General features: G+C 44.7%; 1 protein-coding gene across 1 annotated transcript in view; it reads right to left on the bottom strand.

Annotated features, from left to right (window-relative positions):
* Positions 1-16,056, bottom strand: part of ntrk3b (neurotrophic tyrosine kinase, receptor, type 3b) — a 227,489-nt gene that overhangs the window by 115,091 nt on the left and 96,342 nt on the right. The window contains exon 4 of the mRNA XM_085351927.1: positions 9,647-9,715. Within this exon, the coding sequence (XP_085208053.1) occupies positions 9,647-9,715 (69 nt within the window). The remainder of the gene's footprint in view (positions 1-9,646; positions 9,716-16,056) is intronic.

Genomic DNA, 16,056 nt, shown 5'->3' with positions numbered 1-16,056 from the left:
TTGAATCACGATGCTTTATCATTTCAAGGAATATCTGATTTTTCAAATTTCATTGAAAATAGGCTGATGACTCTAAAAATACAGCACCTCAATTTAGCAGCACCAGTTTTAAGGGGTTTGGTTTGGGCTCTACTATTTTGCTGTTTGTTACATTCTCCTGAAATTCAGAAACAGGTTTTGGTCTTTTCTGCTTCTTGTGAATTTTTTAGACACACAGACTGGTGAATGAGCAGACTTTGATACTAGCTGTTTTCAGATTCCTCAACTGAAAATCTTTACATGATTCTCTTAAAACCTGAGCTTGAGGTGTGACCCTGAAAACACGATTTGTGACATCATGCCTTATTCAGATATCCTCAGAACTTTCCCAACTCTAATATTAAAAATTGCACCATGTATATTTTCATATTTGTGTACTGATACACAGATGTTTCACTGAGGGTGAATCCATCTAAACAATTTTAACTTAGACACAAAATATGATTCAAAGCAGAACATGTTCATCTATTACCAAACATCTGATGGGAACCTTTAATATTATGTATTTATCTTTTAATTCAATTTTAACTTACTGGCTTTAATCAAACTTCTCTAAATACCTTAAGTGCATCATCACAGATATGGTGGAAAGTAAACATACAGATAATCAGTATACATTGAAACAACTATTTATACTACCACAAATGCAAAGTGCATTTTATATGAATCTATCACACAGTCATACCTAAAGTCAGAGCAATCGCGTCAAGTGAGAGCTTCTGTCATGCTGCCATGGGATTGTTTCCTGTATACCATTACAATTACTCACATTTTAATTGTATAAATTCTATGCCATGTAAAAGCGGTTGGGCTTTCAGTTTTTAGGTATTCATGTATCTGACAGTTTTCTTCACTGTATGTGGGGCAGGGTAATTATTACACAGGTGTAAACGCACACTCGTGAGCTTGGTATGACTGTTTAAATGTTTAAGCGGGCCAGTTATGCTCATTCAGATCCATATTTTTTATTCTTGGACTTTACTAGAGGAGATTTGCATATTTCACAGCTCAAAATAATTCATATTTTTCACTTTTATTCATCATTTTATTAACATACTGGGAATTGATTGGTTGAATTGAGGAACTGCACCATCTGAAACAACGTCAATCATTTTAGTTTCCTTCCCTTTAAGGCCAACCTGCCTTTAACCCTCTCAGGCTCAAATGAAACTTTTTGTTGCTAATGCACAACCAAGTCCTGCAGTGTTACTTCTGAGTAAAAAAAACTCATAAAATATGTATGTGGGGTAATCAGGTTGTTAGTTTTTAACTGTTGCAAATCGGCAAGATAGTTGGTTAAGCCAACTATCTTGAGATTGGCTGCTTCTCCCTAACAGGAGGTTGACTAGTGTAGGGCTTGCTGCTCAAAGCCAGATTGGTGTACCTGATATCCCCTCTCAGTAACATCACACAGAGCCAAGTGTAGAAAAAATAAATCTCAGAAACCAAGTTATTATAGTATGAAAAAGGAGATTTGGCTCACAGGCATAACTTGTACATATGCTCTTCTCATTTTTTAAACTTTGGCCATTGTAACAGAATATGATGGAAAATACGGAAAAAGCACAATAGATCCACAGAACCTAAACTGGTTTTGATGTATGTAAGCATACAAAGCGTGCTACAGGCGATACAGTAAATTTCCTCCAGCTGTCCTGTGTCAAACTAAGAGATTAAGCCAAACTAAAAGATGACCCTACAACAGTAAAGACATCATCTGGTGTGACAGAGCTTTTTCAGCCAAGTGTTAAGTGTCTCTATGCCCCACCAGTAGTTCAGAGGTATTGTTTTAAAAGGGAAAGGCCTTGTATTTTTAATTTTTACTCGTGGCTGCTTTCACAAAGATCTGTGTTGACAACTTGACACGTTTTCTTCCCTCTGCACAGATTGTACCCAGCAGTCTGAGTTTCAGAGCATGTGGTGACCTCTTGAAAGTCTAGGCCACTGCTGCCCCCAGTCAAGTCTTTTCCACCACATTTAACATTTTAATACTCCTTTACCCTCATGTGAGTCAGTCTTTGATGTTTCTGAAAAGTCCATGTAAATGTCATGCATTTAAGTAAGTCTGTCCTGAGTGCAACTAGGTCCTAATAAAACGAAGGTTAAACTTCAGCAATTTACCTGTCATGCTGCTCTTGGAAATTCGGCATTTAATTCTTTCTAATCACCTGGCAGCCATATCACAAGATTACCAGTTTGATCCATTCACACTTCACACATACTCAAAGAAAATTCCATTTTGCAGCGAGAGGTTTGAATGTTTGACTTTGCGTCGGCCGCTGCTTCCCTGAGAGTTGGGATTAAAGAGCCGCTAACAGAATAAAGGGATTCGAGAGGCGCGTTGCCTCAGGCAGATCGCGTCAGTTGCTAAAGAAGAAGAATATTTGCAGCCGTTGTATGGCTTATGATTGGCTGGGTTTGCACCACATCGCAGTAGCTCCAGTCCTTTGGCTAAAGGGCACACAGACAAAAAGGCAGAGCCGATTATCTGTGTCTCATCCAGAGGCAGCACACAGCAGACATCCATTGTATGGCTTCAATGTGATGTTGAAGCCTTTCACAGGAGTCACAAAAGACTTGAGATTATTGAGATTTCCCTGATAGTATTGCCATTGTTACTGATATTAAGATATTGCAAGGAGTGTGAAATATCTGTGCAACCAACCTGCAAAACAAAGTAACTGTTTTAGAGTTACACGTTAGTGGGCTTGATAAGAAGTGTTTGATAAGAGTAAACACATTGAATGATAACAACTCCTTCACCCTCTTCAATGTTGTCTCGTTGTAATGGATCCACTGTAATATTTGGTGAATGAGGTGCAGGTTCAACGTATCTGAACCACAGCAAGCTACTGAAAATGTAGAGGGTGTTTGAGGTTAACAGGAGTCATGCCTCCATGTTAAAGCAGCTGTTGCGCACCACTTTCTACTGACGGAAACATGCTTTACACCAGTTTAATTATGTGTAAAGCAGCACTCAGAAGCAGGAAATGCAGCGTTTAATTCCAAACTTGGCCAATCAGTGCTCCTTTGATGAAACTGTGTGTTGCTTAATGGTGTTGTCAGTGAGTACTTTTATCGTTTTTTTTGTATCATCTTCCTGGTCAGCGTTTGATCTGTATTAATTAAATTCTTTTTTTTAAAAACTGTTATTTGCACGTGCCATGTGGTACGCATCATTTCCCCCCTTTATTCTCATTCACAACAACTTGTGAAAGCAATTAGAGCAATGCTTTAAGTAGCAGTAATGATACATACAATGAATTAACCAACAGAGACGCTGTTATTTTAAAGCTTGTAAAGGACTTCCAGGCTTAAATTAAACCATTTGCACATTTCCTATTCATTGCAGGTCACTGTCACCACTGTGTTGCAGCTTTGAAATTGGTTCACTTTCATTGTTAAAAAAAGAATGAAATATAATTACAATAACAGTGCCTAGAGTGACTGAGATAACACGGTTTAGCGACACCGTCGTGGCAAAGGGCCACGCTCTCCTTTCGTCACATAAAACGGAAATTATTTCAGCCGGTTTGATCTTCCTCTATTTACATAATATCAGTGTGGTTGAGCAACACGGGTGGGCATTTATCATTGATACTGCATTTTGAAATATTCTAATAATTAAAGGCAATAGCTGTCCGGTGAGCAGGATTCATTTGGCATGATTGAATGATTGGCACTTTCCAAGCCAATTTGGTTTCGGGTGACCATACAGACACGGTAAAGAGAGTAATGATGTCAGGGACACGTCGCCAGCTCATGATAGAGTGACTCATTTCCTATTAGCAAGGCCTGATTCCACATGGTTTCCTTTTTGCATAACGCCTCGACCCACGTCTGTGCCGCCACGCCACTTCGACTGACACCTCTTAACTAAACACACAAAATGGAATAGACATAAGCCCTCACTCCTCATCAGCATTCAGTAGAAACACGGGCATCACCCTGGCCCTGCTTTTCATGTAGGAAAACAAAGGCACCATTTGTACGCATCTAGAATGGTTGCTTAAGAAGAAATAGGATTGCACATCAGAGCAAATCGTGCCCTGTGAGCTGTAACAGTGATTTGGTTCAGGAAGAAACTGAGCTTACTATTTTACTCTGCTTTGTGTGATTTACATTGTGATTTCAGGTCATTTAATTGTTGAATTACACTGCAGCCTTCAGTGTTTACTTAGGGAAAAAGTTCTGGATCTTGTGTGTGTGTCAGAGGTTGTGTGTGGAGGCGTGGAAGAGATGACCCAAACGCTGGACTCACGGTGCAGAAATGAAGAGGATTTATTGGAGGGTGAATGAACAAAGCAGGAACGATGGAGTGACTGGCTGGCTGAAAGACTGGAAGGATGGCTGGCTGACTAGCTGAACATACAGACGGAGACGACGACATAACATCAATGACACGACAGAGAACTGGTGAAACCGAGGAACTTAAATACACAGGTTGAATGATGACAATGATTGGAAACAGGTGAGTACAGAGCTGAACATAATCTGACTAATGACATGGAAGACAAGCTGACACGGGGAAAAACAGGAAGTGAGAATATTAATGTGGCGAACTAAACTGAACATGAACAAACTGAAATCACTGGGTCAACGACCCAGGAACCCTGACAGTACCCCCCCCGCAAAGGCCGGCACCCGACGGCCAAAAGAACGAAAAACCAGGACAGGGCGGGCGGAGGGGGCCCAGGACGGAGGGACGGAGTCCACACAGAGACAGTTCAGGGGGCCGACCGTGCGGGAGGCGACGGCGACGATGACAGCGCTGGTCCGGGGGCCGACCGTGCGGGAGGCGACGGCGGCGACGTGGACGCAGTTCGGGGGGCCGGCCGTGCGGAAGGCGACGGCGGCCACCCAGGAGAAGAGGGTCCGGGGGCCGGCCGTGCGGAAGGCGACGGCGGCCACTCAGGCGAAGGCGGTCCGGGGGCCGGCCGTGCGGAAGGCGACGGCGGCCACTCAGGCGAAGGCGGTCCGGGGGCCGGCCGTGCGGAAGGCGACGGCGGCCACTCAGGCGATGACGGTGCAGTTCAGGGGGCCGGCCGCGCGGAAGGCAGCGGCGGCGGCTCTCCAGTGTCAGGCGTACTGGCCGAGGCCCGGTGGGCACAGGACCAGTCGAGACGGGACCAGTCAAGGCGGGACCAGGCGAAGCACAGGCTGAGGCTGCAGCAGACGAAGGCTCTGAGGAGGCTGCAGCCGACGAAGGCTCTGAGGAGGCTGAAGCCGGGCCGGGCGTGGGTGCAGCTGAGGCAGAAGCCGGGCCGGGCGTGGGTGCAGCTGAGGCAGAGGCCGGGCCGGGCGTGGGTGCAGCTGAGGCAGAGGCCGGGCGTGGGTGCAGCTGAGGCAGAGGCCGGGCCGGGCGTGGGTGCAGCTGAGGCAGAGGCCGGGCCGGGCGTGGGTGCAGCTGAGGCAGAGGCCGGGCCGGGCGTGGGTGCAGCTGAGGCAGAGGCCGGGCCGGGCGTGGGTGCAGCTGAGGCAGAGGCCGGGCCGGGCGTGGGTGCAGCTGAGGCAGAGGCCTGACCAGGCGATGCAGGCGCGGAGGCCTCTGGCCGGAGACAGGCAGGGCCAGTAGGCGCGGAGGCCTCTGGCCGGAGACAGGCAGGGCCAGTAGGCGCGGAGGCCTCCGGCCGGAGACAGGCAGGGCCAGTAGGCGCGGAGGCCTCCGGCCGGAGACAGGCAGGGCCAGTAGGCGCGGAGGCCTCCGGCCGAGGAGCGGCCGGGCCAGTAGGCGCGGAGGCCTCTGGCCGAGGAGCGGCCGGGCCAGCGGGTGCAGAAACCCCTGGCTGAGAAGCAGGAAGGCTCACAGCTGGCTCTGGGTGCTGTGGCTGCAGGTCCGGGAACTGAACGGGATGGTGGACAGGCGACTGGGAAACAGGAGGCGACTGGACTACAGGGCACTGGGCGGCAGACTGGACTACAGAAGAGTGAACGACAGACTGGACAGGCTGGAGGACGGGCGACTGGGGGACAGGAACAGACTGGACTGACTGGACAGGGGACTGAGCTACAGGAGACTGGAGGACAGGAGCAGACTGAGCTACAGGAGACTGGAGGACAGGAGCAGACTGAGCTACAGGTGAGGGAACTGACTGGAGTGAAAGCTGAACAGCAGGTGAGGGAACTGACTGAATTGAAAGCTGAGCAGCAGGTGAGGGAACTGACTGAATTGAAAGCTGAACAGCAGGTGAGGGAACTGACTGAATTGAAAGCTGAACAGCAGGTGAGGGAACTGGCGGGAGTGGAGATGTTAAAGGAGGAACAGAGGTAGGCGAGGCTGACAACGGAGCTGAGGTTGGTGGCTGAGCTGATGACTGGGTTACCGAAGGGGACAAAACTGCAGCCTGGGCTAATAAAGCTGGGGCCTGAGCAGGGGACAGTTCAGCTAATCTAACTAGGGATAGTGCGAGGGCGTGAAAGGCTGGGTCAGGAGGTGGATGAAGTGGTGAGGTAGCCGGTGGACCGGTTAGCTCTTCCAAGCCTCCAGGGAGGTCAAGCTGGGTTCGGGTTGCCCTCAACCTGGGCGCTGGGACGGGCACGGAAGGTGGCTGGACACCAGTCACCCCCACCTGAGAAACAGAAGCAGGTGTGGAGGTAGACCGGGTCGCAGCTGCCCTCCTCCTGGGAGCTGGCACTGGTGTGGGCGTAGACTGGGCCCCCGTGCTGGTGGGAAATGGCTGAACACTGGGTGTGGAAATAGTGACGGTGTGTGTGTTACTGGCAGGTTTATTGGCGATTGTTCTGGTTTTCCTGCCACCACTATTTACAGTCTTTGGAGAAGAGCAGAAAAACTCTTCCCAGTCCACGTCCTCGTCTAGGAGGGAGACTCCCCATGAATCAGAAGTGAGTCTATGGTGCGTTTCAAGTGAGTAGTCAGATGGTGAGTGCGAAAAACAGTCACTGGAGCTCACCATCGGGAGTGGCTGAAAGTAGTCCGTTTTATGGCGACGTGTGCGCCGCTTTCTCCGGGAAGAGGCAGCAGGCGGGGTACACAGCCGAGCCTCTGGCACGGGAGCCTCCATTGAGCTGAGGTGGTAGGCGGAGCCGCTGTGCCATGGCGAAGTTGAAGGTCCGGTGAGTAAAACGGCTGGCGGGCGAGCGAGGAGCGGAGCAGCGGGAGAGCGAGCGGCCGAAGCTTGGCCTGCGACGCCCACTCTCCGCGGCGAATGCTCCGATGCAGGTGAGGCAGCAGGTGGAGGACCGCGGCGTCTCCGAGGCCCGCCCAGAGCCAGACGAGTCCCCTCAAAGACGTGCTCCCTCTCTGAGAAGAGCCGCTGTTTCCACCTGAGCTTCTCCGCCCAAATGGAGAGCGCTGCGTCCTGCCGCTCGTAAAGGTCCGAGTCCGCTGGGTCAAAAGCGTGTCTTCTTGGCACGGGTCGTGTCATTCTGTCAGAGGTTGTGTGTGGAGGCGTGGAAGAGATGACCCAAACGCTGGACTCACGGTGCAGAAATGAAGAGGATTTATTGGAGGGTGAATGAACAAAGCAGGAACGATGGAGTGACTGGCTGGCTGAAAGACTGGAAGGATGGCTGGCTGACTAGCTGAACATACAGACGGAGACGACGACATAACATCAATGACACGACAGAGAACTGGTGAAACCGAGGAACTTAAATACACAGGTTGAATGATGACAATGATTGGAAACAGGTGAGTACAGAGCTGAACATAATCTGACTAATGACATGGAAGACAAGCTGACACGGGGAAAAACAGGAAGTGAGAATATTAATGTGGCGAACTAAACTGAACATGAACAAACTGAAATCACTGGGTCAACGACCCAGGAACCCTGACAGTGTGAAATTAAAGCTACAATGTATAATATATTAATACAAAAAATGCATTATGTGCTGTTGCTGTGCTGCTGTTTGTTATTTATGGCAAAAAGAGAAATAAGATTTATTCTGCAGTTTTGGCTATTAGTTTCTTTGCAGATGAATCTTATGCATGTTTCTATATATTCAGTATTGGTCTAGTTAAACTATGTGTTGTTAAATTTTTTTGCAGCCTGTGTGACTGGAGAAAAGATTTTTCAGTGAAAATCTCTCATAATTCATGCATCCATCCATGCAGCCGTGCATGCATGCATATCTGGGTCTGGGTCGGAGGGGCAGCGTCTAATAAGAGATGCCCGGACCGTTTCCCCACTCACTGGCCACACCACAGCGTTCCCAAGCCAGCCAAGAGATGTAATCTCTTGATTGTGACCCTAATTGGACATGCCAGAAACACCTCAACCAGACGGCGCCAAATAACTTAATCTCAGCCAACCTTTTCTGGCAGAACAATGCTACAGATTTACAATAGTATGCAACTTCTTAAAAAAGGGCTATTCCAGTTATTGAATATGCTTACTTAAAGCCCCAGAGATTTTGACTTAACTTTGCTTTTTAAGGATTTCTTTAGAACATAATGCATTCATGAATAAATAAAGCCAAGGTTAAAAAATGATGAGTTGACATAGAGAGAAAAACACAAATAGAGAAATCTCTCGTGAAAAAGACAAAAAATACTGCTCATGTGGGATCCCAGGCTTTCAAGGCCTTTAATAATCATTTGCAAAGCTATATTTTACGCTGTGATCTGGAAGAGGAAAATTGTGAAAAAACTTTGGAAAAGATATTTTATATATAAGTTAGACCCTGTATGAATAATAAGATGAGCCAAATGCCAAACTAGATTGAGAACTGGACAGCTGGTAAGACAACAAATGTGAAGAATTGCCATTTTCAGTCAGGAATAAAATTCACAACCCAATAACAGGCACAAAGAGGGATTCAGAGACCCATCTGCCTCCAATGCGGGCCCACAGTGAGACGACACTTGTGTAGCTCTGTTATAGGGTATGGTGTGAGCTGCTTCCTACACAGAACAAAAAACATCTCTCCGTAATATTGGTGAGTCCTGCAAGTGTGAGGGTTACGTTTGAAGCTAAATGTCCAAAATGCAAGCCTACAACATGTTTGTAGGGTTATCCCTCTGCTCTGCTGTTTGCAGTGTACGGCCAGAGATCAGCATTGTGTCGTGCTCTCTGTGGGCCTGCTCTGCTTCTACCTCTGAAAATAGCACAATAAGGAGGCCTGCTTGAAATAGCCTTGTATCACATCCTGCTATACCACAGTTTTATATGCCAGGAGGCGCATATGAGGAGCGCAAGCGTTCGGGGAGCAGCTAAGGTTCATATGATGGACAGCGCTGACAGGCGTAATGATGTGTAAATTACAAGCGGGTCCACATCGCAATGTTCTCCCTGGTGGTGAAAGAGCAAACTCATTTCATAAACACAATGATCACTAAAATATTCATAACAAACAAGGAAACGGGGTGAGATTCCCTTCTCCTACCAGGCCATTAAATTTCCTTTGTGCACGTTAATTAAGTCAACAAATGACTTATAAGATCACAGTGCCATTATAGTGCCTATAGGGCCAGTCTTCTGCATGCACTCCGACAAATTAGAGGTTTTGTACAACAAAGACAGGAATTATAATGGTATGCGGTGAAGACAATTTGTATTGAGGCTGATAGTACGTAGGGAGCAGTGATAAAGTGCTGTAATAAAATACAAACAAAAGGCAGCGAGACAGATCAGACGAGACTTACAGCTCTTGGAGTTGGAGGTGCTGGAAGAGCTGCCATGACAGAGTGGTGAGAGGATTCTTTGACAAGTTTCTGTGGAAGAAAGAAAAACAAAAGGAATGTTAAATCGAGTTATTTTATGTGAATTATTTTAGGTCCCTTCCTTGATGTCATGTTTGTTCTGCTTTTGTACAATTTCTTCTGTTCCATTTCCGAGGTCTTTTAGTTCCAGAAACCCAATGGCAAAGCTTTGTGGGGTCATTTTGACATTTTTCTCCCCCTTTTAAGCTAAAGGGAAACTTTTAGTCTCTTTGGGTTTTTTTTTTTTTTTTGCAATGTTCTAGATTTATTTTTAAACAGATAAAACTGGCATTTCCCCATCAATCTAGAAGCAATGAACTATAAGCACAAGTTTATGCCTTTATAGATGTTTGCAAATTTATAATTTAAGACCGAAATGTTTAAATCCCTTATTTAAGCATTCAGAACCTTACCTGAATACACAGAAGGAGACATAGTGGCAGCAATGACTCTACAGGCTTTGGATTCAGTTAATGTTAGGAAAAAACAGAATGCTTTTTTTTTTTGTTTCTATATACCATATTTCCCGGACTACAAAGCGCACCTAAATATTAGCTGCACAAGCTAAAATCAGGGGAAAATCCTGTTTTGTACATACATTAGCCGCACCTGACTAAAAGCCGCAGGTGTTTCAATGTTGACTTATCATATGTAAGAGAATATGCACAAAGGGAATTGTCAGGAAAGAGATGGCTGTTTGGAGACATCACTTTTATTAATATTTTGAAAAACAAGTTATGGGTACATATTTGCACATGTAGTACATAACAGTAGCCTACAGCACACCAGAAAAATAGATTCGGACTACCTTTTAGGCTCAGGTGCAGTGACACAGCTTTAACAAGAAGAAAAGTCAGTCATTCACCATCTTTCTCTTCTTCCTGCGCACTAAAACCACCAAAGTCCTCTTCTCCAGTGTCGGATACAAACAGGCTCAGGATGGCTTCGTCATCCACTCTCCGCTTCTCTCCTTCGTTGTCACTTTCAAAACCAAAGAAATCCTCATTGTCAGTGTCAGAGTCGAACACCCTCAGAAGGGCCGTGGCGGTGTCCTCCTCTCCATCATGCAGCAGTGAAGCCCTTCAAAATCCGTTGGTGATCGTGGATGTTTTCACACTTTTCCACGCTGTCAGAATCCACCGTGGAGTTGGGCATAACTTGCTTTTTTGGGCATAACTTGCAAGTTTATCACCGCTCATCATCCACGACTCCCGCTGAACGCGTACCGCTACTTTGAAGTTTGTTTTTCGCGCTACTTCGTACGGCACTACGTTGCCTGGCGGACGGACATGTGACTAACATACCACTCTTGAACCCCGATCCTTCCGCCAGGCAACGTAGTGTCGTACAACAGCGGAACACACAAAACAAATCGTCTTACGATATGACAAAAATCACGGACAATCCATAGAAAAGCCGCACCTGACTAAAAGCCGCAGGGTTCAAAGCTTGTGCAAAAAGTAGCGGCTTATAGTCCGACAATTACGGTAAATAAAATGTTTTGCAATGTCAAAACAAGTTACAAAATGGCAAATGGCCTGTATTTGTATAGCACTTTTACTAGTCCCTAAAGACCTCAAAGCGCTTTACACATCCAGTCATTCACCCACACATTCACGGCAAGCTACATTGTAGCCACAGCCACCCTGGGGCGCACTAACAGAGGCGAGGCTGCCGGACACTGGCGCCACCGGGCCCTCTGACCACCACCAGTAGGCAACGGGTGAAGTGTCTTGCCCAAGGACACAACGACCGAGACTGTCCAAGCCGGGGCTCGAACCGGCAACCTTCCAATTACAAGGCGAACTCCCAACTCTTGAGCCACGAGCCACGATCGCCCACAAAATTCAACTTACACAATTTTGTCAAGTTTATGGGAGAACCCATTTCTAAAAGTTGCTTTGACACATAACTATAGAGTATAAAAACAGCTAGAGCAAATGATGTGTGTGTGTTATTTTGGGGGTGGACAGTGTCAATCAATTTCAGTCTGAAGGGGTATTCATCTTCTACAGTTCTGACCAACTCCCTGTTCCTGGTTCTGAGAGGCACCCCAACAGCAACCCCCAACTAAAACAGCAACTGCCATACTTTACCATTAGAATTGTATTAGCTAGATGATAAGGCGTTCACCAGATACAGCGCTTTGAGGTCTGATTTCCAGTTCACCTTATTACAAACTGAAGTGCCAAATACTGAATATGAGAAGTTTTCAGTAAGTATAAATGTACAAAAAACAAAAACCCAAACAAAACACATTTTCACTTTGTCATTACAGGTTGCTGAGTGTATTAATGGGGAAAACACATTTATTCATTTAAAAATGGATCTGCAAGTGTCCAAAGAACCAAAGAGGTCGGAGTATTTTCTTTAAATAACAAAGCCACATTTTAGTAAGACAAAATTAAACAGCCTAATTGCAATGAGAATCCACATGCCTGTATTAATGGATGAAAATAAGGCAAAGTACTATTGACAAAGAAAAGGGACCAGCCCTGGCTGAGTGGAGCTTCAGGGCTCAGCCAACTCAATAAAAGTAAGTTGACCGCTTTCAAGTCAAATAATTCAATTGACTTAAGGAAACCCTCCGGCTTAGGAAGCCATTAAATTCAATAGCAAACAACCAGAGACTTACAAGTGATTTGACCAGAACCTTGAATTAGTTTAAATATGAACATCAGGCATCTATGAATACATTTATTAAATCATATAACCTCTCTGTAAGGGTTTTAAAATAGCCGTTTATCATAAAGCAGTGTACAACATTGAATCCTATTAGCTGTATATGAAGCATCAAAGTGCTCTATTACATCATGAGAGAATCATTTTATCTGATCATTGTTTTCTTTGCTGTAGTTTCAGAGCAACACTCGCTCAGTGACTCATATATTCTGCACATTATTGCTGCTTTGAACTGATATAAAAGTAAGAGCATCTATAAGAGGAGGAAGAAATGATTTATTCAGTCACAGGAAATGACATGATGTAATTTATGATACATATACTGAACCTTAAAGGAGCAACTCAAAATATAATTCAGCAAATAGATAACAGGTTGATTATCAAAATATGGATACCTAATTAGTAAAAATTTTAAAATGAACAGTTTTCTACATATATCAGTAACATCAGGATTGTATTACAGAGCATAAGACCATTATTAGAATGTGTCTAAAAAACATGGAAATTGTATAAACAGTGTGATATATAATTTAAATAACATAATAAAACAAATAAAATAATAAATAAAAAGTGCCAAATACACACAATAGAGTATGCAGTTTTAATATTTTCTCTCTCTCTCTCACACACACACACACACACTCACACACAGTCTAATATGTTAATTTGTATGGAAGACATTAGATGCTCCTGTATCCAGACGTGTCGCTATAGCAACAGGGAGCTAAGGATGTTGCAGGTCTGACTTATTTCCTGTGATATCACACATGCAATCACACATGCAAACACACACACTTGCAGATTTAAGAAATTTTTACATCTGCATAAACACACTCACACGTATTGGTTAAACACACTTGAAATGTACGCTGATGTGAATGCTCTAAATAGAGGAGATGTGTGGCAGAATATGTAAAGATGCTGCATGAAATTTCATCTCCAAAAGGAAACCTGTGTTCCCAAAGGGGTTGTATTATGCACTGAAAGAATACATTATGGGAGAATGAGAAAGAGAGAGAGGGGGAGAGAGACAGACAGGGAGAGAGAGGCAAAAGGTGGGCGAGCAAACAGCAGCTCATTAGTTGATGCAGAGCAGGGCTGCTCAACACCAGCATCAAATCACACATCCCGAAATAGACACATGTTTAGACCACAGATCTCCAAAAAGGTACATGTCAATTGACAAACTACATCAGCCATACATCAGACCAAAGGCCTTATAATCTAAATACATTAGACCTGAGAGCTCCAAACAAGCAAAGATTTCAGACTCAAAATAGACCTACACCAAAGCACAGTATAAGATTTTGTTGCTTATTTTATATGCTACCCTAAATGGAAAAATTAATCATTGTAATGCAACATGTCATGAAATACCCACCCTTAGCCCTAGAGGGCAGACAGCACTAGCAAAGATCCAATTTCATGCATTAAATTTTTGAAAAATATTTTTCTAAAAATATATAAAATTGCTCCATTTGCAGAATTTTGTTACAGTAATATGCTATGAAAAGCTGCATTTTCTTTGTTTAGTAATATCAACCCAGTGAATAAATTATTTTACTAACTACAATGACAATGTTGGGCCATTTATGACTTCTACAATTTAAAACCTCAGGTATGTTTTTGCTCATAACTCTATTATACTCTATTATAAACAGCAGTTTAAGTCATAATATATGGATGTCTTTAAACCTTATTTTTTTACTTCCATTACTAACTTCAGGTGGAAAAGAATGGCTACACGTGTCCATTCTGGGACAGGATATTGACAACAAGTTAAACTGGAAGACCAACACAGAGGCTGTGTATAAGAACAGGATGAGCAGGCTCCATTTCTTTAGTGGTGGAGATTTTCTATCACTCAGTTGTGGGGAACATAATGTACTTTGCTGTGTTCCATAGGGAGAGTAGACTGACTCTGTGATTGGCTGCCAACTCGACACTTTTGAAGGCACCAAAGTTTTGTCTTTTTTTTTTTTGGATAATCTTGACCACCTTCTGTGGCACCATTTACTGGTCAGGCAGCTGAGCAGCTTCTCTGATTCAGCTCCATGGTGTTCACCACCACTAACCACCACATGGATAGTTCATTTAGATATACAGAAACAAGACTGAAGCTATTAAGCTATGAAAGTAAAGTTATTTTTGACGAGGTTTTTTTGAGATATTGACAGAACTGTGTGGTAAGTCTACAGTGGGGCAAAAAAGTATTTAGTCAGCCACCGATTGTGCAAGTTCCCCCACTTAAAATGATGACAGAGGTCAGTAATTTGCACCAGAGGTACACTTCAACTGTGAGAGACAGAATGTGAAAAAAAAATCCATGAATTCACATGGTAGGATTTGTAAAGAATTTATTCGTAAATCAGGGTGGAAAATAAGTATTTGGTCACCTCAAACATGGAAAATCTCTGGCCCTCACAGACCTGTAACGTCTTCTGTAAGACGCTTTTCTGTCCCCCACTCGTTACCTGTATGAATGGCACCTGTTTGAACTCATCATCTGTATAAAAGACACCTGTCCACAGCCTTAAACAGTCAGACTCCAAACTCCGCCATGGCCAAGACCAAAGAGCTTTCGAAGGACACCAGGAAAAGTATTGTAGACCTGCACCAGACTGGGAAGAGTGAATCTACAATAGGCAAGCAGCTTGGTGTGAAAAAATCAACTGTGGGAGCAATCATCAGAAAATGGAAGACATACAAGACCACTGATAATCTCCCTCGATCTGGGGCTCCACGCAAGATCTCATCCCGTGGGGTCAAAATGATCATGAGAACGGTGAGCAAAGATCCCAGAACCACACGGGGGGACCTGGTGAATGACCTGCAGAGAGCTGGGACCAAAGTAACAAAGGTCACCATCAGTAACACACTACAACGGCAGGGAATCAAATCCCACAGTGCCAGACGTGTTCCGCTGCTGAAGCCAGTGCATGTCCAGGCCCGTCTGAAGTTTGCCAGAGAGCACATGGATGATACAGCAGAGGATTGGGAGAATGTCATGTGGTCAGATGAAACCAAAGTAGAACTTTTTGGTATAAACTCAACTCGTCGTGTTTGGAGGAAGAAGAATACTGAGTTGCATCCCAAGAACACCATACCTACTGTGAAGCATGGGGGTGGAAACATCATGCTATGGGGCTGTTTTTCTGCCAAGGGGACAGGACGACTGATCCGTGTTAAGGACAGAATGAATGGGGCCATGTATCGTGAGATTTTGAGCCAAAACCTCCTTCCATCAGTGAGAACTTTGAAGATGAAACGAGGCTGGGTCTTCCAACATGACAATGATCCAAAACACACCGCCCGGGCAACAAAGGAGTGGCTCCGTAAGAAGCATTTGAAAGTCCTGGAGTGGCCTAGCCAGTCTCCAGACCTCAACCCCATAGAAAATCTGTGGCGGGAGTTGAAAGTCCGTGTTGCTCGGCGACAGCCCCAAAACATCACTGCTCTCGAGAAGATCTGCATGGAGGAATGGGCCAAAATACCAGCTACTGTGTGTGCAAACCTGGTAAAGACCTATAGTAAACGTTTGACCTCTGTTATTGCCAACAAAGGTTATGTTACAAAGTATTGAGTTGTATTTTTGTTATTGACCAAATACTTATTTTCCACCCTGATTTACAAATAAATTCTTTACAAATCCTACCATGTGGATTCATGGA

Source organism: Diplotaxodon limnothrissa, linkage group LG1, assembly GCF_057381915.1.
Source record: "Diplotaxodon limnothrissa isolate DT_005_m linkage group LG1, D_limnothrissa_male_GT1.1, whole genome shotgun sequence".
In the NCBI taxonomy this organism is placed as follows: domain Eukaryota; kingdom Metazoa; phylum Chordata; class Actinopteri; order Cichliformes; family Cichlidae; genus Diplotaxodon; species Diplotaxodon limnothrissa.
The sequence above is the reverse complement of the archived record's forward strand: the minus strand, read 5'-3'. Positions and strand labels throughout refer to the sequence as shown.